Consider the following 21,922-nt stretch of genomic DNA (forward strand, 5'->3'; position numbering starts at 1 on the left):
GGAGAATGATATCAATCTCCAGCTCCTCATCGAAGTTAACACTTAACTTCAGCAAGCGGTCCACGTATCTTTGCATCTTTTACATGTGGGCCGTGATGGACTCTCCATCCTTCATTTTGGTAGTGATCATCGAGACGATGATCTCGTACCTCTCTTGCCTGACACTTTGATGGTACCTTTCCATCAAGTCCTGGTGCATCTCATAAGGGTAGTAGTCCTCATAGGACTTTTGGAGTTTGGCAGTCATAGTAGCCAGCATGATGCAATGAACTTTCGTTGCATCCCTTTCATGTACCTCGTAGGCAACAATCTCTTCAGGAGTAGCAGTATTGACATTAACCTCCTTGAACTCCTTGTCGAGAACATACTCTTTGTCCTCGTATCTGGTCACCATCCTTATGTTAGGAATCCAATCGTTGAAGTTTGTGCCATTAAAGATCACTCTCCCACAAAGGTTCATGGGAGAGAAGGAGCCAAAAGCGTTAGAGCCTGAAGCATTGTTGTTGTTTGGAGTAGACATCTGAAAAAGAGACAAAGTTTTGATTAGATATGAATCCCCAATTAAACACCCAAATGAGAAATTAGGGCTAGGACCCAACAACATTATTTACAATTCAAAAGAGGGATGTCGTAATCTAATTGCAAGTAATTTGAAGGTAGGTAAATGACGATTTACCAATTTCCACCATGAAAAACAAAAAAGACTTTAAGTTTTAAATGAATTTAAATTCCTAGATTCTTTTGTGACTGGGATACCGAGGATCACAAACAGGTGTGAATAACCATGCAAATGTGCTTGGTGCTCTCGATGTCATTTACCACCTAATTAATGTGCCGGTTAACCACACACGCTCCATTAGTCTATGATAAAAATCGAGCCACCCTTTGCCACCCAAGCTAGTCCCAAATTAGTATGTCGGTTAGCCACGCACTCTCCACTAACGACTTGGCAAGGTGCAAAGTGCAATTTCATGGAATAGCATACAATTTCACATTTTTCCTAAAGTAACTAAGATTAAGAATTTTATAAAAACATTTAGTTACTTTATTAATCATTATACTTATAATGAGGAATTAGTTGCCCTTAGGGGTGAGCATCGGAACCGGTTATCCGGTACCGAAACCGAAACCGCCTTGGGACCGTCGGTTCCGAAACCGGAACTGCCTTAAGTGGTTCCGGGTCTTTTCTTTTCGGAACCGCTACCCGCTGGATACCCGCCGAAACCGCTATATATATAGGGAAAAGTTCAATAGAGAACCATAATTATTGGTTCTTCAAGGAAACAAATCTTTTTTTCAATTTCTACAGCTTATTCTTTATCGAAAAAAAAATCTAAAAATATCTAAATTCATATATTAACATTGTGAATGTGAAAAATATTTTTCGGATTCACCGTGTGAATCCGGATTCACATTGTGAATTTTCAAAGATTCACATTGTGAATTTGACGTAAAAAAAATCGAATTTGATATCATTGGAAAAATGATAAAAAGTTATGAATTTCTGTATTTTTAGTTTTTTTTTTTTTTGATAAAAAATAAGTTCTAAAAGTTGAAAAAAAATTGGTTCCTTGGTTAATTATGGTTCTCTATATATATATATATATATATATATATATATATATATATATATATATATATATATATATATATATATATATATATATATATAATCAAATTTGTCCCGTAATAGTTATAGTAATATAGGAGCTAATCGTTTATAGTAATTCAGGAGCTATGTTTTGGTTTGTATCGACGCAATTAATATTATTATTTTTAATATTATGGATGCAGTTTTTAACTTAGAAAACATAATATAAATCATCAAGAATTATAAAGCTTATTATTTTTATTTATAGCTTCCTAAACATAGATATGCATATATTTTAGATATAAAGTTGCCTCAATCTCCTATTATATTTTCTTTTATGTAGTTAATTTTGTATCGGTTATGTTTATATAAGTTTTTAATAGTTAACGATTTGCAATGATTAATTTCTAATGAAAAAAAAACTTAAAACAACCAGGTACCCGGTACCGGAACCGGTTCCGACGGTTCCGGTTCCGGTTCCTAGATTTCAAAGATCGCCGGTTCCGGTTCCAGACAATTAGGACGGGTACCCGCCTATGCTCATCCCTAGTTGCCCTATCCTAGCCGTTCGGCTAACGACCCTTCACCAATCAAGGAAGCGGTGGGTGAGAGTGGACACTCATTCAATCGCCATTTTATGGGCAATTTCCTTATACCCCCTTATAGATCGGTTTCATGAATAAGACCTACTAACAGTAAGACTAGCTTAATCTTATACATATATATATATATATATATATATTATTAATCTTGTAATATAATAATAGTATAAGGGTTGAATTTTAAACTTGTAAAATTCTAGGGTTTAGAATTTAATTATTTCAAAATTAAACTTTTAATCAAAAATTTAAATTCCAAAACTGAGGTCAAGTTTTGAAACTTTTCAAAACATACTAGATCAAATTACAAATACTTTAATTAAACAATTAATTAGTGATTATCTAAATTTGACCTAATTCAATTTCATGGCAAGATAATTCAATCAAATAATTCAAATAATTAAAGTTTATCATATAAGGCAATGGTTATCCAATTAATTGACAATTATGTTTTATTTTGATAAGGATAATCACATCATATTAATGTAAATCGGATTTTATCAATCAAAATTGTTTTTGGTAATTATCCTAACTACAAATAGGTCAAAATTCTGAAATATCTGCCATCTGAACCTCCAACTTGCCGAGTAGCCATCTGGACTCGTCGAGTTCAGCAGTTTCACTGAACTCACATCGTGAGCTCCAGTTAGTCACGTCATGAGTTGGGCAGTAAACAGAAAACGAGTTTTAACAGCTATGAACAATAAACTTTGCATCAAATACATTAGAATAAATATCCTAGGCTCTCATACCACTGATGGGTTTTAAGCAAATCATCAATCCTATGGTGCACATGCAAAACCCTAATACTTTGGATCTAGGTTTATCTAATTGTACATGCAAATTATCCAAAGCTTACAAACCCTAATTCTAGCATATGACAATCGAAAATACTATCTAAACAAGTTTGGATGATTACCTTTCAAGAGTAGCAAGAATCTTCAATCCTCAAGAGCTTAGTATCACAAATGTAATACCTCTGATGGCTTGCAAACACCAAAGCAAGTTGGATGATCTTGGAGAGAGGGGAAGGAGGCTCAAAATCGACTCTAGTACTCTAAGGTTGAAGTGGTAGCCAAAAAATGAAGTCATAGGGTCCCTTATATAGGTGTGCTACTAGGGTTTCAGTCAAAACCCTAATTGGATAGCTTAGGCCTTAAGCAATCCAATAGAATCTTCTGGAATAAGGCCTAGGACGAATTCAAGGTGGGTTTCCACCCTAATTTCGTCCACCCTTTAATCCAAAGGATCCACAGCCCAAAATCCAATTATCTTATAATTGTAATTCCAGTCCCCTAAGTTCAATTAATATCTTTTGATCACAAAATTAATTCTTGACCAATATTAACTAACTAATATGATTTCTCTTTTAATATATTATTCTTATAATATATTAATAAACCATAATATCCTCTATCTCCACTAATCATCCAGTTAAGTTGCTCCGGTGAAGGCAACCCAAAAGGACCATGTTATTATCGAGTCAAGTACATACTAAATATAGTTATGGGCTTAGACACCTAATCCAACATGTAGGCCTTATGAGGTGGTCCAGTCAGTCTGAAGGCTCATGTATGCATTGTATGTGTACTATTGTGTGAGTATTCTGGGGAACTTTCTAAGCGTTGGCTTATAGTTGTAAATTAAATGTTTTTAGGTACTTATCGGATCGCGAAGGCAGGACTGTACACACATCAACATTTTTTTTATTCGAGATCCCATATTGTATTCCTTATAACTCTGGTTTTAAATTATAGTTTTTGAACAAATGGTTTTACATCTATTATATCTTTATAAAAACGGTTGTTTATTCTATTTCGCAAATGAAAATTTTATTATGGAATTTGGGGCATTTCGTGTCAATTGTGGGTAAGTCTCGAAAAGATTTTTTGTGACAGCAAGGATGCCGATGCGGTCCAACTACATAGTGAATAATAAATCATCTCCATGGGTGATCTCTCAATCAAATACTATTATATGAAGATAAAAATTATGGCATGTTATTGATAAAAACATCATCATCTAAACCATTAATGGTTTTTCTCCAAACTCTAACTACATGGCAAGCATAATCCATCATTGGTCTCCTCTTCCAAACTTCTTGGAGACGCAGTCGATGTTCCTACTTGAGGAACAATGAGTGGCTCGATATCAGGAACCCTCTAAACCATCTCATACGACTCATGTTTCTTTTATGTTTTTTCATATTGGAGGGATCCAAGTCGAGGAAACATGCATCTTAATGACCTCCAACAACAACAAAGTAATCAATGCCAACTTCCATAACAACATGCTAACTTAATGTCACAACTAAAAGATCTATACGCCCTAAGAATAATTATAGAATGGGATTTCTAGATAATATATGATCCTAAAGGGTCACACTAACAACAACTTGATGCAAATATATATTATTTATAAAAAATTTATCCTTGATAAATAAATATAACTGTTTTAATTAATTGGAAATTATTTATTCACAGAAATATTAATTTTCAATATACAGTATCAAATCAAATCATAGGGAATGATTTATATAAGTCATGTATATTGTTGATATATATATATATATATATATATATATATATATATATATATATATATATTAAAGGTTTCAGTTATATATAAATTAGATACATATGATTTATAAATAAAGAAAAGAAACTAAAAGCCAATTATTCTTCCAATTTGAAAGACGTATTGTAAAGACTAATTAAGAAAACTAGTTATTGTCTGTAATGCTTATTTTAATAAGAATAACATGCTTTAGAAGCATGTGTTCTCTTAATGATTAATGCATGTACAAGGTTAGGGTAATACATGAAAGTCCACGGTTTATATCTTATAAACTAGTAGAAGAATTTTATAAAATTGCTTCATTTTATATATATATATATATATATATATATATATATATATATATATATATATATATATATATATATATATATATATAAACCATGAGTTTTGTTGAATAAAGAAAGAGACCATGCTTTCTTATTTTATTCATGAAGACATATCCTTTCTATGTAGGCTTTTAAGGATATAAGCATGGGATGAAAAGGTAAATAGTCGATGGACAACATGTTTTCTTAAGAGTGTTTAATAGACCATTTCACATCATCTTTTGTGGCTAGACAATTATGCATTCTCCATCTCTTTCTCTCCTTCATGAAAGTCTTTATTAGTTAAAACACATGCATGAAGAATATGATACTTTTTTGAACTCTCGTTTAGAACAAAAGCTTTGTTTTGTTCTTGAAGGCTTAAGAGTATTTTTTTTATTACAAGAAGAAGTCTAGCATCTTATCAAGTTGATTTATTGTTGGTGGATATCTCTAGAAAAATTCTACTTAGAATTTTAAAGTCATCTTCATCAACTTCCCAATTCCTAAAATGAACTAAAGTCTTCAAAGGTTGTTATATTTTTTTTTCTTTGGTTATGTTTAATCTTTCTAAGTTCTTACAAAATGATCATTGATGAGTTAAAATGGTTTTAATTTATTCAAACTTAAAACTGTTTCCGTTGCTAAACTTGTAGTTTCAACTATTTATTTTAAACTATTTTTGAATAAAACCCCAAAAACAATACGATTGAGTTTACATCGTGTCGTTGGTTCGCACTTCCCCGCAACCACAATCCATCAATTTACCTAGTTCAACAACATTGTAACACATGTAATTTCGGTTTAGGCATTTGAATTATCCCTTAAAAGTAAATTAAAAATAGATTAATTTATAAAAAAATGATTGATTTTAAATTTCAATTTAGTGAACATAAAATAATTAAACTAAGAATTTATTAATTGTTCGGTGAAAGTTGATATCAAAAGCTTTGAGATTGAGAATTGACTTTTTGATATCGTAAGGAATGACATCGAACTGAATTTATTTAACTAGAATATGGACCTAAACCATAAGAATTATAACATCTATGATTATACTATATGTTTAGGGACTTGAAATGTTAAACAAAGGTCATAGATTGTTAAATAAAAAAGTTAGAATGTTGATGGGTCAATCTTGCCATTTATGGAAGTTTTAGTATTATCATTGACTTTATTCGCTTAACGTTTTTTTGGACATAAATTGTTAACATCTTAAATTTCTTGGGTTAAGAAAGAGTTATTAAGTTAAAAGTGATAGTTTGGTGTCTTTTTGGAAGAAAGTATAAAAATTAGAAAGTTGAGGAATCAAACTTGCCAATTATTGAAAGATTGATCTTTGACGCCCAACCCCACCAACACCTTTTCCCTCTTGATTTCAAATTCTTGGTAGCCTAGATTGTATAAGGAGATCAGCTTTTTTATGGAAATGGTGGAGTTGGAAGCAATATTAAAGAGCATTGGTGATTATATATCAATATCTTCAAGGAAAAGCTTGTGAGTTAGTTACTTTAACTTATTATTGTTAGTTAAGCATCAATGATTAGAATCTCTCCAAATTTGAATTTCATAATTAAGTTCTTTTTTTTAAAAAATGTGTGTTCCTTTAAACAGTAAAAAGCAGAAAGTATAGTGTTATTTAGGCATTTAACTTAAAATAATATAAAGTTAAAACTACACCGTTACAATAGGTAAAATGCGGAAAGGATCAATGGTAAAGAATCGTACTTATTACAAACGAGAAAATAAAATTAAAAGTAATATGCCGTTTTATGTTTTAACAAGGGGGCTTAATGTTAACTGAATTAGTATCAAGTCACATTACACAAGTTTTATTCGACATTAAAAAAAGAGTAAAGAACTACAATGGAAACTGACTAACGTTTTACAACACCGAATCACTCTTTTCAACATATATTTATGAGAATACAAAAGTTCCTACCAACAAAGAGGCAAGAGGCACTGTGAGATTGTCATCCAATGTGGTGCTTATCGGGTGGGACTCAACCAATGCGCTTGTAAGAGACACAACCAAAAACCCCCTCACCATTTCAAAACTATTCTCAACAAACCCAAAAATCGAGAAATAGTACATGTACCTATACATATCAACAATATTCTATTTATTTAATAACATTATATGGGTGTTTCTTTTTGACTTAAGAAATAATGATTTGATAGAAAAAGTGGAAACTTTCCCCACTTAAGTCCAAAACTTTTTATAAAGTTGGCCTTTTTTATTTTTTACGTATGCCGTCTTTTCTCCTATCGTTTTCAAACACCAAATATTGCATTTCTTTTGACACTAGATAAGTAGATATTATTTGCAAAAAAACCAAAGAGAGATTGCAAAAAATTACCCGACAGATGCAATGAAACCAGCAAGTGCCATGGCAATGGTCCCCGCATAAGTTTTATCGGTATTATAAGGAAGCTTCTTCTTTCCAAACCTCCTTCCAATAATGTCAGCAAAGCCTGGAGAAACAACCGGGACTCAGACTGATGTCAATGAGACAAAAACAAAAACTGACACTGACTGATGTCAATGAGACAAAAACTATGACACTGATGGATGTTAATAAGACAAAAACTACGACACTGACGTATGTTAGTGGGACAAAAAGTGTATTCTTTGTCCCACCTAAAGGTGGGACAAGGATTCGGTCCCCATTTTTTTTTTCTATAAAAGACGTTAATGCCCTTACTATCATCATAATTTTAGAAAAAAAATCATTACCATCTCCAGCACAAAGATTGCACATGGCAGCAATGGCAATAGGGGACGTCCGCCAGTAAACTGCACAACACAATGTGATTGTACAAGCATAGTACAAGGGACCCCTAAGAAGTTCCCTGGTACATAAAAAACAAATTAAAAAAGTCAAAAATATTTAATTGGTTGATAATTAATAGGATTATGATATGTTATATTACGTATCACTTAAATATTTAATTAATTGATAGTTCAAAAAACCTGTAGTCTCCAAATCTGCTCATAGATACAACCGTGGCCTCATCTTTCACTATTCCATTTCCGATAAGAAACATTTTCACTATGTTGACTCCAGGAACAACAGCTGCCATGAATGCTCCTTGACTGCCTGAACTGTGATAATGTAAACGTAAATTTAATTTATCATCATATGTGAAATGACAAAAATGTCCTTTTGTTGTCGTGTTGTTACCTGAAAAGAGGCCAGCATAACATGAACGCTAGCCCAATTGTCACATGCACGAGCTTCCTGTTTAGTTTCTGATAAAGAAAGAAAACAATTTTATTGCCCAGTTTGGTAAGCAATACAGTACAGATATAATAAATTGGACTGTTGGACAAAAATGGTACTTTTTTACTTAATCACACAAAGAAATGATTTTTTAATTTGAGCAACAAACCAACCCAAGGTTGAAATTTGTAGGATTTATATCTAGATCTAATCCATTAAGGAGTGTTTGAATCTAAAATGACTCAAAAGTGAACTTTAGAGGAACTGATTATGAATTTAACCTGCATTTTATCGATGAAATCAACCCTATCAATTTGCAAATGCGAAATTTTGGTTATGGTTTTTGTAGTAGATTTATAGCCAACGGAATTCTATCCATACATATCATAGATTCTAATGCAGTTTCAAAGCTCAAATCTACATTGAATTTGAGTTGAAATGTAGTTTGACTTCAAGTAAAAGTCAAAATTGGACTCCTCTTGTCGACGAGGAAGTAAGATCATTGCATCAAGAACTAAACTGAAACGTACCCAAATGGGAAAAAAGAAATATTTTTTTTTTCTCCAAGAGGATGAATATTTTATTATTCGCTACTTTTAACAAATCTATTTGAAATGAATTGCGTAATTAATTAGAGAAGAGTAGAAGGCTCACCTTGTGGAAAACCCCTCTTTTTGCAGTTTCTTCAAAGATTCGAAGCAAAGAGAGTGCGAAACAGGTGGAGAAAGCCAATGCGCAAAGATCTCTCGCGAGGGGAGACTCTGTCAAAAATATCGGTCCACCGGTCATGTTTGACCTTATTTTCCGACGACCCAGTTCGGGATTTAACTGCCGGAATGCAAAATTGGAGGTAAATCAGAAGAAAAATTGAGAGTTGGGATGTAGAAGTGTACTTGATAATCATTGAATATTGGAGGGAAAATCCCAGCGTCAGTTCAACAAGAGCAAGATGGAATGACATAAAGTCATAAATTTTTGTTAAAAAAAAAAGGGGGTTTTAGAATCTTGAAAAGAAAAACAAAAACAAAAAAGGGAATCAGAGCTTACCTTTCTTGAATTTGGGTCTTACGAGGCATATCAAATCTGCGGAGACCGTTTGATCGATATCAGTTTTTCAGCCTATTTATAGGAATGAAAGATGTAAGTGCAGTTGTTCTTGATTTCATTTTACAGGGAAGAAAGAGAAATGTTTGTTTCTAAATAGAATTTTGTACGCTTGTGGTTTCTAACATTTTGAAGTGAAAAAACATCAGAACATGTTACTCAATTTTATCTTTTGTTAAATGTACAATACAATTAAAAAAAAGTAACTTTAACTTAAACTATTTTAAAAATAGACAAAATTGCAAAAATGGTCCTTGTGGTTAGGTCGAAATTGTCATTTTGAGCCAAACAGGTTTAAACTAGCACTCATGGTCCAAAGGTTTTCATTTTCTTGCCACTTTGGTCTACTAATTACTTTGAACTTTTGACAAAATTGCAAAAATGGTCTCTGTGGTATGCATTTTTTTGGGGTTTTAGTCTAAACTCCGACTTTTTTGGCTTCGTGGTCTTTTTGAGCTAGTTTTGTTGTGTTTTTGGTCCCCCTGAATAGTGAAATGACTGTAATACCCTTGAAGTATTTATTTTTCATTTTTCTTTCATTTCTTCTTAAATCTAACACTAATTTATTTATTTTAATAATTAAAAAAATAAGAAGGGGTCCACCTCCTCTCTCTCCCTCTCCCTCTCCCTCTCCCTCCCTCCCTCCCTCTCTCTCTCTCTCTCTATAATCGGTCAAGGTTCAGACTGCAACATTCACTCTTCCCTCTTTTGTTTATTGGAAACTCAGATGATGTTCTTCAAACCTCATACAATACTAAACACCAAAATTAGCCCAGATCTTGAACTTAATATTATAAGTCGATGCTTACCAACCATTATATCAAGCATAGAACCTGTTTCGTGTATGAAAGCTTTATAACAACACTATGAATATTAAAAATTATACCCACAGAGTCAATGGGCACAAGTTTATGATGTTTGTACTTTAGCCATTGTAATATGTACAAGATAACCCAGATTCACATTTTTTCCCATTAGAATCTCTTTTAAAAAAATTTGAAAGGAAATGGAATTTCCATAAGTACATTATTGATTGAAACATTGATTTATGGAACCTGAAACTCGATTTCCCCATCATCTTCATTATTAGCTCCTAACGAGACCATCATCAGCTACCGATTATCACTATCTTCGTCCCCTGTTCTCGCTTGTTTATGACCCCATATGCAGATCAGAGTAATGAGGAGGAATAAGGCATGTCATCATCTTCGTGATCTCTTTCTGGTGATAGAATTTACCGTAACAGAAGTAGATCGAATGTGATGGGTTGTTTCTTTGTTGTCCATATATGAGAGAGTAGCGAAGTAGAGAGAAGGGTGGTTGCGAGAGAAGAAATCATCAGATTAGGGAGAGAGTGAGTACCATCTTCTTCCCCACCCCTTCTTGTTTTTCCTCCCTTGAATTCGAAAATTCCTCAATCTTGAAGATGATTACTAGATTCATGTTGGTCTAGTGATTTTAGGTATTTGAGTTTGGGGAAGAAAGAGGGAGGGAAAGATGTATGGGTAAGAGAGATGATATCCATGTTTGTGTGTACGAGAGAGAGAGAGAGAGAGAGAGAGAGAGGGCCCACATTAATTAACTATTTTCTTTTTTCTTTAAATTAAAATGAAAAAACATAAAAAGTATATCAGAAAGGGCATTTTAGTCTTTTCAGTTTTCCGAGGGACCAAAATCACAAGCAAACTAGCTCAAAAGGACCACGAAGCCAAAAAAAAGCCGGGGTTTGGACTAAAACCCCAAAAAAATGCATACCACGGTGACCATTTTTGCAATTTTGTCTAAACTTTTTTGTAATGACGATTTTGCCATTGGTTTTGCTTTTTCAGTTTATTTATTTATTTATATAGTTTAATATTTAAAAGAAAAACAAAAAAAGAAAATACCTCTCTCTCTCTCTCTCTCTCTCTCTCTCTCTCTCTCTCTCTCTCTCTCTCTCTCTCTCCTACCTATATTCCTCACCTCTTTTTGCTAGAATCCTCCAAAACCACCGGTCATCGCCGCCACACCCGTGACCACCGATCAACTCCACCACCACCATTGATCAACGACGACAACAACACCTGTGAACACCTCCACTACCACCCTAGCATCATATGAAAGTCGGATCGAGCTACAGATCTAGACTGAGAAGGCTACAACCATTAACGGAGCTTGAACATTTGAGTCGGGGGGGCCGAAAGTAAAATATATATAAAAATTAAAGAACAGGGGGGCCGCAGTCAAATTTTTTAGTTTTGGGTGTAATATGTAAAATCTTTAATAGTAATGGACTAGTTCAAAAAAAAAATCAGGGGGGCCACAGCCCCCCCTCCCCCTTAAGAAGATCCGTCCATGGCTACAACCACCACTACCAGTCAAAATGTATCAAAAGTGTTTGTTGATCTGAAAACAAAAGAAGGGTGGCGACGACGATACAACGGATGAACTACGACGAACAGATATCTCCAGCGATGACGGGCGACGATACGACTATTGGAGCTTTTCCAAACGAAGTTAGGGTTTATAATGAAAGGGTCGGACAGAGCTAGGGTTTGCAAACCCTAAACTGGTGAAGGTGAGAGCAAGGCAGTGACGACGTAGTAATCATCGGCGGTGGCTTACTACGCTCGAGGTGGAGATCTGGTAAGATAGGGTGTTCAACGGATCTTCACCTTCAAACAGCCACGGATCCGACAATGTTTCAGATCTGGTAGGATGACGCTAATCTACACCTGTTACGACGAACACGACGACGTTGAAAACCCTTGGGGGTTTAGATGCCTTTCCAATCTTCGTCTTTGAAGGCCTTCCCTGCCGCTGCAAACCCTAGCAACTCGACGAAGACGATGGTTGAGCCGCTGCAAACTCTAAAGTTAGGGTTTATTGGCGGCTTGGGTTTTCATTTCTTGGTGGCTAAGTCGATTTGTCGGAGCTAGGATGGTCAATTTGTCGGAGCTGAGAACAACGAAATAGTGGGTGAAGGGATGGGTGTTTGCCGTTTGGTGTTGCTACACGACCGGAGGGAGGCTGTAACGCCCGCATTTCCAGGCTAGGCGTTATTGTTGATGTAATAGTCTAGGTTAGCCTTTATAACTCTTTTGAAGTATTAATGATGAAATATTTGAGTATTATATGTTTTATGCTTAGTTGTGTGGCTTAATTGAATTAAGAATAAAATAAGCGTCAAAATTAAAATGTTAGATAAGCTCGATATCTATGGATAATGTTGTAGTAGTTGAAACGAGGTTTCCGAATATATATAGAACGCCGAAATCCGAGTTATAACGAAGAAGTTATGACCTGTCGAAGTTTCGCGACAGAACCGGCACGACGCTGTATGACGTAAAATATGAATTTAAGATAGAGCGATATCTAGCCTTAGTGATCTAAACGGAAGTTGTAGAGTTCGTTAAACCGAGAGCGTGCATAAAAAGAACGCCCAAATCTGACTTCGTATGAGGAAGTTATGATTTTCCGAAGTTTCGACTTAGCAGTGTGCAGCCCGAATACTCGATTTGAGATCGAGCGGTTTTTAGCCGAAACAATCTAAATGAGAATTGAAGATCTCGTCGATAGTAGTCCAACGGTAAAAAGACAGACGAAGACGGACGTCGGATGAAGAAGTTATGAATTTATAACGGAGTTTTCCTGTCCCGGCCTACTAAAAATAATATAATAAAAATAAAGTCAAAATTAGCCAACAGAGTCTAAATGAGAGTTGTAGAGCATAATCTCACCTATGCGTGGATATAAAGAACGTCGAAAACGGAGCTCGTATGCGAAAGTTATGAATTTCTGAAGTTCGAGGCGTGAACCCCAAGGCTGTGTCAGTTCACGAGGTGAGCATTAGTGACTCACGAGGTGAACAGATGATGGACGTCTTCCAGGGCAAGTGGCCATGACGAACGCAATGACGTATCGAGCTCACGAGGTGAATATTAGAAACTCACGAGGTGAGCCAGTTCACGAGGTGAATATTAGAAACTCACGAGGTGAACTCAGAAAATTCACCCTATAAATAGAAATCGAGGGTCAGCCGAGTTTGGTTGTTCATCTCTTACTCTCCCACTCCCGATACTCTCTCTAAGCCCATTTTAACCCCCCGAATGCCCGGTATCATTCCCGAGACCCGAAGCGAGTCCCGAAGCCCGAAGATCCCGAGAAGAAAAGAGTTTCCGAGCCGAAGCTCTGCCCGGGAGAAGCCCGGTGTGTGAAGTGATCCCGGTTTCACCGAAGAATACTACTTCTACTAGCCGTAGTGCTGTCCGATCATCTTCTAATCAAGTGAGTGTGTAGTCACTTTCTTCTAACGCATAATTATGAAGTATTTTATACGAAATACGTGTTATTTGTATATTTTGTTGTTATATGTGTGAATGTATATTCACTTTCTTCTATCTCATAGATATGATTTATTCTCTATGAAATACGTGTTATGTGTATGTGTCTCATCTGTTGCTTGGAATATGTATTGAATGAGAATGCTATACAGGTTTTAAACTATGTATAAATATATATATATTTTATCTACTAATATGTTGGGTAGAACATGGGTAGATAGTTGATGTGTGATAAATAGATGAGAGGCCTCGTTGTTGTTGCTGATTCAGTCATCTAGCGGAGTTTAGATGACGACCACAGACTTTTCTAGACAGTCCAGTGGAACGCTAGCAGGCTCATTACCTGTAGGTGTTAATGAATTTGGGTGTTCATTCGCTGTACTCCATCCCCCTCTTGGTTGCCTTTAGGACATCTATTGTTAAGGAAACCCCTTTGCAGTAATGTCCGTCCCGATGAAAATCCTAGATTAGGTCCCTTGTAATAGCTGTTGTTTTAGGGATATAAAGTGAGGATAACGAGAATGGGTAATCGGGTTATTGTTGGTTGATGAACTAAATATATTTATTTATTGTGGGTTGAAAACCCTATATGCTCACCAGGCTCCCAAGCCTGACCCACTCAGTTTTCTTTGTATTACAGGTAGTGGCGCCAGAGCATAAGTTGGATGACTTGTCAAGTTATTTTTGGATTATAGACCTACTGTTATATATAACTGTTGTAAGGTCTGTATTGTAATGTTTATGCTTTTGGTCTGTTTATCGGAACATGACATCCCGAGTTTTGTTTTATAATGAAAATACATTTCTTTATGAAATGCTTTGGTAAATCTTATTTTATCATATTTCGTTTTGGGAACAAATTCCGCAACTCTTTTAATCAAAGGATTACTCTGAAATTGTTTTAAAAGCATAAATTAAACCGGTATTTTCTGGCCGTGATTTTGGGGATGTCACAGAGGCGGGGAGGGGAGGGGCTGGAAGGTGGTGGTCAGCAGCCTCCTTTCTTCGTCGGAGCAAGAGATGGTGAGAAATGACCGGGTCAACTGTTTTTTTGTTAAGAGAGAGAGAGGTATTTTCTTTTTTATTTTTCTTCTAAATATTAAACTATATAAATAAATAAATAAAAATTGAAAAAGCAAAACCAATGGCAAAATTGTCATTACAAAAAAGTTTAAAGTAAATTGGACCAAAATGGCAAGAAAATGAAAACTTTTGGACCATGAGTGCTAGTGCAAACCTGTTTGGCCCAAAGTGGCAATTTCGACCTAACCACATGGACCATTCTTGCAATTTTGTCTTAAAAATATAAGCTTTTTGGTGAGAAAAAATAGAAAACACCATTAGCACACCAAACATAAAATAGAAAAAGATAATTTGTCAAAATCACTAATCTAATTTTTCATAGTATCAATGATTTTTGTTTATATATATATATATATATATATATATATATATATATATATATATATATATATATATATATATATATTTAGCGGTCTATTTTTATTTTTCACACAGGATCTTTAAAATTAACAGACCGACCATGCGATAGGTTAAGTAAGTATTGAGTAAGAATGTAAGCCGCACAAGTTATTGTGTCAAGGTGAAGAATATTTTAGAGTTTGACAACAATTATGATAACATTTTGGAGTTATGCACTTAAAACAAGCACACATATACTAAACAAGGTACCAACCAAAACCGTTGAAAGTTGAAACAAGATATGAGTGTATCACAACTTGTGTTATCTTAGAATTTGAGGGTAGAAGGCTTACTTACAAATATGGAGAAAACCACAAGGAACTAGTTGGTATGTTAATGAAATCAACAAAGTGAGAAGGATATATTAGGTTTTTAATTGACAATACGGAGAAAAGACAATAGAATGGAATAATTCAAATTGTGAATAGAAATACTTTATTTTTATTTTAACCATTATATATATCTATACCATCTTATAAAGGGTTTATCTTTGTGGGCCCTCTATAATTTAAGACATTTATCTTAAAAATCAAGGAAACCAATTATGGACCTTTGGATGTAAATTGAATGGCTATGATGTTGCTATTGCCGATCCATGTGAAATTGTTTGAACCAATGAGGATCGAGAAAAGCAAATACACGGATCCTCTATCCATCATGCCCTAATTTACAACCTAATCTTTCTTTCTTTCTCATTCCGCCGTTACACTCCCCATCAGCAAATATCGATGTCCAAAAATCCCCTCATCTCGTAATCGTGAATCGGCCAAAGAACTCTCCTCCTCCTCTCGTATACCATTCGTCCCTTACCCATCGTCACCACCATTGTTACACCCACCGAGTTATCTACTTGGAACCCCATTAGCCGCAAAAAAACTCGCCAAAATCCCCTACCTTTTTGTCCTGTGTTAACCGATTTTGGTTGTTTGTTTCGATTTCATGTGCGAGGGCTTATACAACTTGAAGTTTTTGAAGATTGTGCGGAACAAATGATAAAAAGGTTCGTTTTTTTTATAACTTGGTTTGGTTTTTGAGTTTTGTTCTCCAGAATGTCGAACGAACGCCATTAGCCACAAAAATCTCTTCAAAAGCTCCTACCTTTTGTCCTGTTTTAACCGATTTTGGTGTTGTTTTCGATTCCATGTATTAGGGCTCATACAATCTTGAGGTTTTATAAGATCTTGCGGCACAAACGAGAGAAAGGTTCGTTTTTTTTCTAGCTTGGTTTGCTTTTTCAGTTTTCTTCTCCAGAATGATGAACAAACGCCATTAGCCACAAAAATATCGCCAAAATCCCCTACCTGTTGTCCTGTTTTAACTTATTTTTGTGTTGTTTTCGATTTCATGTGCGAGGGCTCATGCAATCTTGAAGTTTTCAAAGATCGTGCGGAACAACGAGACAAAGGTTCGTTTTTTTCCTAACTTGGTTTGTTTTATTGGTTTTCTTCTCAAGAATGTTGAATGAACACGTTTTTTTTCAGGTCTAAAAAACTGGAACGAAGCATCCCATGGATGTTCAACGAACCTCTGATTTTATTTGGTGTTTTAGAATATTAGCAGGTTATATTTCTGTTGCATTTTTTTTGTTGAACGAACCATTTCAGCATTTTCTTTTTCTATCACGACCCTTACAAGTTTGTATTTACACAAAAATTCTGATTTTGTAATTCTTTCTTCTAATGTATATATGAAATGCAAGCAGATCAAGAAGGAATGATATCAGATTTGCATCAACAAACTTTTATGTTATTTAGGTATAATTATTGGTGTTTATTTAACTTCAATTAAACATTTATGTTATATATATTAATGATAAACTTATAGTTTATATATATTTTTTTCAGATCTGATGAAAGTGTGTGATTAATTGTTAAAGAAATACTTATTAAAGGTAGTTTGTAATTTTCTAAACTCTTAATATATTTGCAGAGGTTGTTTTAATATGATATCATTAAAGAGAAGATATATCGTTTTTTGAAGTTTATGTTAGACATGGAAATCTAATATCTTTTATTTTTGAAGTTTTATATTTCATATATGTAATATACATCATAACGTACAATATTTTGAAGTTTTTGGAAGATATACACGAGATCTCCAAAATGTTAATTGAAACATTAAGTATTATGTTTGTGTTTTTTTTCAAAAGGTAAATTAGGAAGATTAATATTTATCTTTGATGTTTTTATATTTTAACATTTTTGTTATTTATTTCATTGTTCATAAAAGTTTTTTTTGTAGCTTTTTTGTTATCTTCTAATTTTCTAACAAAAAATGTATACCAACGATAAATGATTTGTGAAGTTGTTAAAGAAATTGATTTGCTTTTCTATGAGGTTGTTCATATCCAAAAGAAGCGATTATGTTTTTCTTAGTTTTTTAAATTTATTTTTGGTTTTTATTTTTATAATTTTGCTTTATAACAAAGATTGCAGAACAATTTATACAAATTATTATTATGTTCATATTATAGAATATAGATCATGGGACTTTAAAGATAGACATAATTTAGTCTAACTTATTCCTTTTTGTTTTTTTAAAAGCTTTAGTCTAAATTATTGCTTATCATAACATATTAAAACAATTTAATTTTATTATTTGTTGTTATTTTTAGTTATCATTTTGAATATTGTTTATGTTAATTTAAAAAAAAATGATATACATGATGAAAAATAAGCATAGTCATTCGCATGGATTATGAGGTGAAAAGTTGAAGTTATAGATTCAATAGAATATTAAATGTTTATGAAACTTTTTTACTCTTAGAAATTGCATTGTGTTATATATATTCATGATTAACTCATAGTTTATGTTTTTTTTTTCAGATCTGATGAAAGGGTGTGATTAATTGTTAAAGAAATACTTATTGAAGGTAGTTTGTATTTTTCTAAACTCTTCATATATTTGCTGAAACAAGAGAAAGAAAGATCTTCATACTTTAAATGATACCTTTATTTGATTTAAATAAAAAAATGAAACCTTTTTATTTAACTGAAATGAAATTATGAAGCTTTAACGCAACAATTAAAGTTAGATAATTTTTATTTAATGCACTATTTGATGCTATATCGTGCTTTGTAAATACAAACTTTTATTGATTCCTTTTTTTAGTGTTGATTTGTAATATATTTTAAATACAAAGTGTGAAATAACATCATAATTTCTTTGATCCGTTTTTTATTATGCACTATTTTTTTTTCTCATTGAAATGAAAGTAAGATACTCTTAAGTCAACAATTAAAGTACGATGCAAATATGTATACGATTCATGATTGTTTTATGATGGCTTAAATTTTAACTTTTTTTTTTTGCTAGGTACAAGTTTTTGATGTGTTTTGACAACCTTCAAAATTAGTAGGGGTAGAAATATAATATTTTTCTATTATGTAATTCGTTCATAAGTGTGTAATTGTATGTATGTATGTTAAAGTAAGGTTAAATGATAAAGAATTCATGAAAGTACCTTGTTATTTCCAGTATTTTAAATACAAAGTAGGAAATAACATCGTACTTTCAAAGATTTCTATATTATGGGATCCTACTTTTTATGCTTTTCTTTGTTACGAAAATAAGTTGATATTCATGATTATGTTTGCATTAAAGTACAATGATATTTCTTGCCTTTCCTTGTAAGGAATAAGAAATATCATCATATTTTAATTGATTCCATTATAATATAACCAAAAATTGAAATTATTATTCTATTTCTTGCATTGTAAACATTCATCATACAATTTTTGTATAATAACATCATATTTTCTCACTTTTTATTGTCATAGCATTCTAAATTTATCTGTATGTTTTTGAAATGTGTTAATGTGAAAGTAGGATTTTTTATTAAATAATAGAATAAAAAAATTAATGCATATCTTATAAGTTAAGGTACATTTTTCATATTTTCTGTGTTTATGTGAAATTAGGAATCTATAATAACGAATAAAATAAAAAAACTAAAGGTATTTCGTTTATTTTAGACACAAATTTATGGCATGTCAAAAAAGTATTTTTCTGATTATAAAGTATTTTATTAGGTACAAATGGTGCTGGTAATAGTAATGTTGACTGTGAAAACAACAATGTAGGTAAAACAGATGTCAAAAATAGTAAATTAGTAGGTAAATAGGTTGTCATAAATAGTATTTTTCAGACTGTCGAAAATACTGTTTATTAGACAGTCAAAAACAGTAAAATATTAGGTAAAAGCATGTCAAAACAAAAACAGTAATTTATACTCTTAAAAACAATGCTTATAGACTGTCAAATAGCCTAAAACCTAATTGAAACACTATTTTCTAGACCATCAAAATCAGTACTAGCAAAAGATTCCAAAAGTAAAACCAATATGAATATGTTCATTGTTTGATAAACAAATTGTAGATGCTCAGTTTAAAAAAAGAGATATGCTTCCTTTTTCTTTCTGTTGTATTTTGATATACAAAAATTAAACGTAGCAACAAGTTTTTAGTTTATATTTTAGAGTAACACTTACAATTTTGTTTAGATTTGATTTGGTTTTTAACAACTTATTTTTGTTTTAATCATGTCTATGATACAGGCCGGTGTTTACTTTTGAATTGTGACCAAAATAGAGGTAAATTGGAAGTCTTTGTATTTACATTATTCATCTTGTTCAAATATCATTATGCTTTTTTGCTACATGTTTTACTCTATTATATTATAATATGGTATTAGTTTTTCCAACATGTAAAACTTGATAATACTATGTAGTTTCTTTTATTTACATGTTTCATTTTGTTTAAATATAATTATCTTTTTTTGCTACATGTTATACTCTATTATATTCTAACTTAGTATTAGGGTTTCCTACATGTAAAACTTGATAATACCATGTAGTTTCTTTTGTTTACATATCATTATCTTTTTTTGCTACATGTTATACTCTATATAATTTCTTTTATATTTATTCATTATAACAAATGTAAATCATTTAAAATATAAGTATCAACCGTTTAAAGCTATGGATGTAAAAGTGGATGCAAATTTATACAAGTCCAAATGTAAGAAATAGAGATATTAATAGTATAATATTTACAGAAATATATTATATGAATAGTTATTATTTTTTATTGGTTTTAGTTTAATATGTTGTTATTAAAATATAATGAAGAATAAAATTTTGTAGCATTTATGATATCAAATTATATTTATCAAAACCTTTAACATTGTAAATGAAAGTCTGAAATATTATATATCTGTATTTTCTATTGTTTATTTTAATAATTATAAATACTATATTTATTGTTATGAACATTATGAATCTTTTTAATATTTAAATTAATATTGTAAATGAAAGTCTGAAATATTATATATTTGTATTTTCTATTGTTTATTTTAATAATTATAAATACAATATTTATTGTTAGGAACATTATGAATCTTTTTAATATTTAAATTAATAATATTGTTATCAATTATTTAACTTTTACATTTTATTTTAAAGTTTGTAGAAAATGGATATGTATTTCAATGTTAACTCTTTTCGGTCACTCAATAGTCCATATGTATGGTATAATTTCGCTTGTGTTCGAGTTGATTTTGTTTGGGTGGATACAAGGGAAAAGAGACTAATTATGCTTGTAGTTGACCAAAATGTAAGTTCAAATATATATATATATATATATATATATATATATATATATATATATATATATATATATATCAAATGGATAGTTGATTGTGTGGATCTGCCCTAAGCCCACAATCAACAAGGAACAGGAAAATGAGGCGGAAACCACACATTCCACTGCCTATTGGATATTCTTCATATATAACCTTGATGTATAAACTAAAGAATTATAGAATTAACAATGATTGTTCGTAAGTTAAATGGTAAACAGTTTGCTTGTAAAAATAACGATGTTTATCCTGGAAAACCCTATATTTTCCATAAAAGTGAATTGTTATCTCTAATATTCCAAAACTGAAAAGTATAAGTATTTATCCATACTTAAGTTGATAATGAGTAACTTTATTATTAAATAAAGCTAGCTGAAAAACGTGTTTGCTCTATAAACTGGAAGTGATGTTAATACCCTACTATGATCACTTAGTACATACAAATTATAAAAATCTAGATCGAACAGACAGTCGATTGGGTGATTCTGCCCTAAGCCCACAACCAAACAAGGAACAGGAAATGAGGCGGAAACCACACATTCAAATGCATGTTGGATATTAATCTCATATCACCCTGATGTATATACTAAGTAATCACATAGTTACTAACCCTGGAGATTGTTTGGTAAGTATATTATTACGTGAATGAGTCGTTTTTTATCAATGTGAGTTCTTATAACCATACTGATTGACGGATAACCTGATACGACGTTCTTCGGACGTCGTTATCGTTAATGACGTTTGTCACCCAGAATGACTGTAGCTAATAGTCAGGGCGCGAGATTGTCAGTCCCGTATAGATCTATACACAAACTCACGCTCTCCCTCCAGGAGACTCTGGTTCATAAGGCTAGACTTCCGTTGGTAATTAGATAAGTACTCGAAGACGTGTCTCACAAATTTGTTCCCTCAACAATTCACGAATAATACCATGAAACCTTTTTTTGTAAATAGCATGTATCTTTGTAAAAGTAGTTCGTTCGTTCCATAAACTATACTTATTATAGTTTATAAGTTTGTTTTTCCGTGTTAAAATATGTGCTTGCAAAATAGTTGTGTCTTAACATGTTTTGTAAAT

At 32.4% G+C, this 21,922-nt stretch overlaps 1 protein-coding gene and 1 long non-coding RNA gene across 2 annotated transcripts; one reads left to right on the top strand and one right to left on the bottom strand.

Annotated features, from left to right (window-relative positions):
* Positions 1–6,843: 6,843 nt before the first annotated feature.
* On the bottom strand, positions 6,844–9,500 carry LOC145134665 (putative phytol kinase 2, chloroplastic). Its single transcript, XM_079069514.1, has 7 exons — positions 9,347–9,500; positions 8,954–9,127; positions 8,261–8,328; positions 8,050–8,181; positions 7,813–7,928; positions 7,436–7,550; positions 6,844–7,174 (listed from the first exon to the last, which is right to left on the bottom strand). The coding sequence occupies exons 2-7, from the start codon at positions 9,086–9,088 to the stop codon at positions 6,994–6,996; spliced, it is 747 nt and encodes a 248-aa protein (XP_078925640.1). The 5' UTR covers positions 9,089–9,127; positions 9,347–9,500; the 3' UTR covers positions 6,844–6,993.
* Positions 9,501–15,979: 6,479 nt separating this feature from the next.
* Positions 15,980–18,604, top strand: LOC145128568 (uncharacterized). The gene is made up of 7 exons (XR_013716997.1): positions 15,980–16,207; positions 16,358–16,612; positions 16,689–16,767; positions 16,910–16,961; positions 17,052–17,098; positions 18,033–18,079; positions 18,523–18,604. It is a non-coding gene; the product is annotated as an uncharacterized LOC145128568 (long non-coding RNA).
* Positions 18,605–21,922: the final 3,318 nt, after the last annotated feature.

Source organism: Lactuca virosa, chromosome 8, assembly GCF_052849685.1.
Source record: "Lactuca virosa cultivar CGN04683 chromosome 8, Lactuca_virosa_CGN04683_v6, whole genome shotgun sequence".
In the NCBI taxonomy this organism is placed as follows: Eukaryota; Viridiplantae; Streptophyta; class Magnoliopsida; order Asterales; family Asteraceae; genus Lactuca; species Lactuca virosa.

Excerpts from the sequence above, each read along its gene's own strand:
- LOC145134665 (XM_079069514.1), bottom strand. The coding sequence starts at position 9,088 with ATGACCGGTGGACCGATATTTTTGACAGAGTCTCCCCTCGCGAGAGAT. Across the intron at positions 8,329-8,953 it reads AAAGAGGGGTTTTCCACAAG|AAACTAAACAGGAAGCTCGT; the intron begins GTGAGCCTTCTA and ends TTTCTTTATCAG. Across the intron at positions 7,175-7,435 it reads GGTTTCATTGCATCTGTCGG|GTACATGTACTATTTCTCGA; the intron begins GTAATTTTTTGC and ends TGATATGTATAG.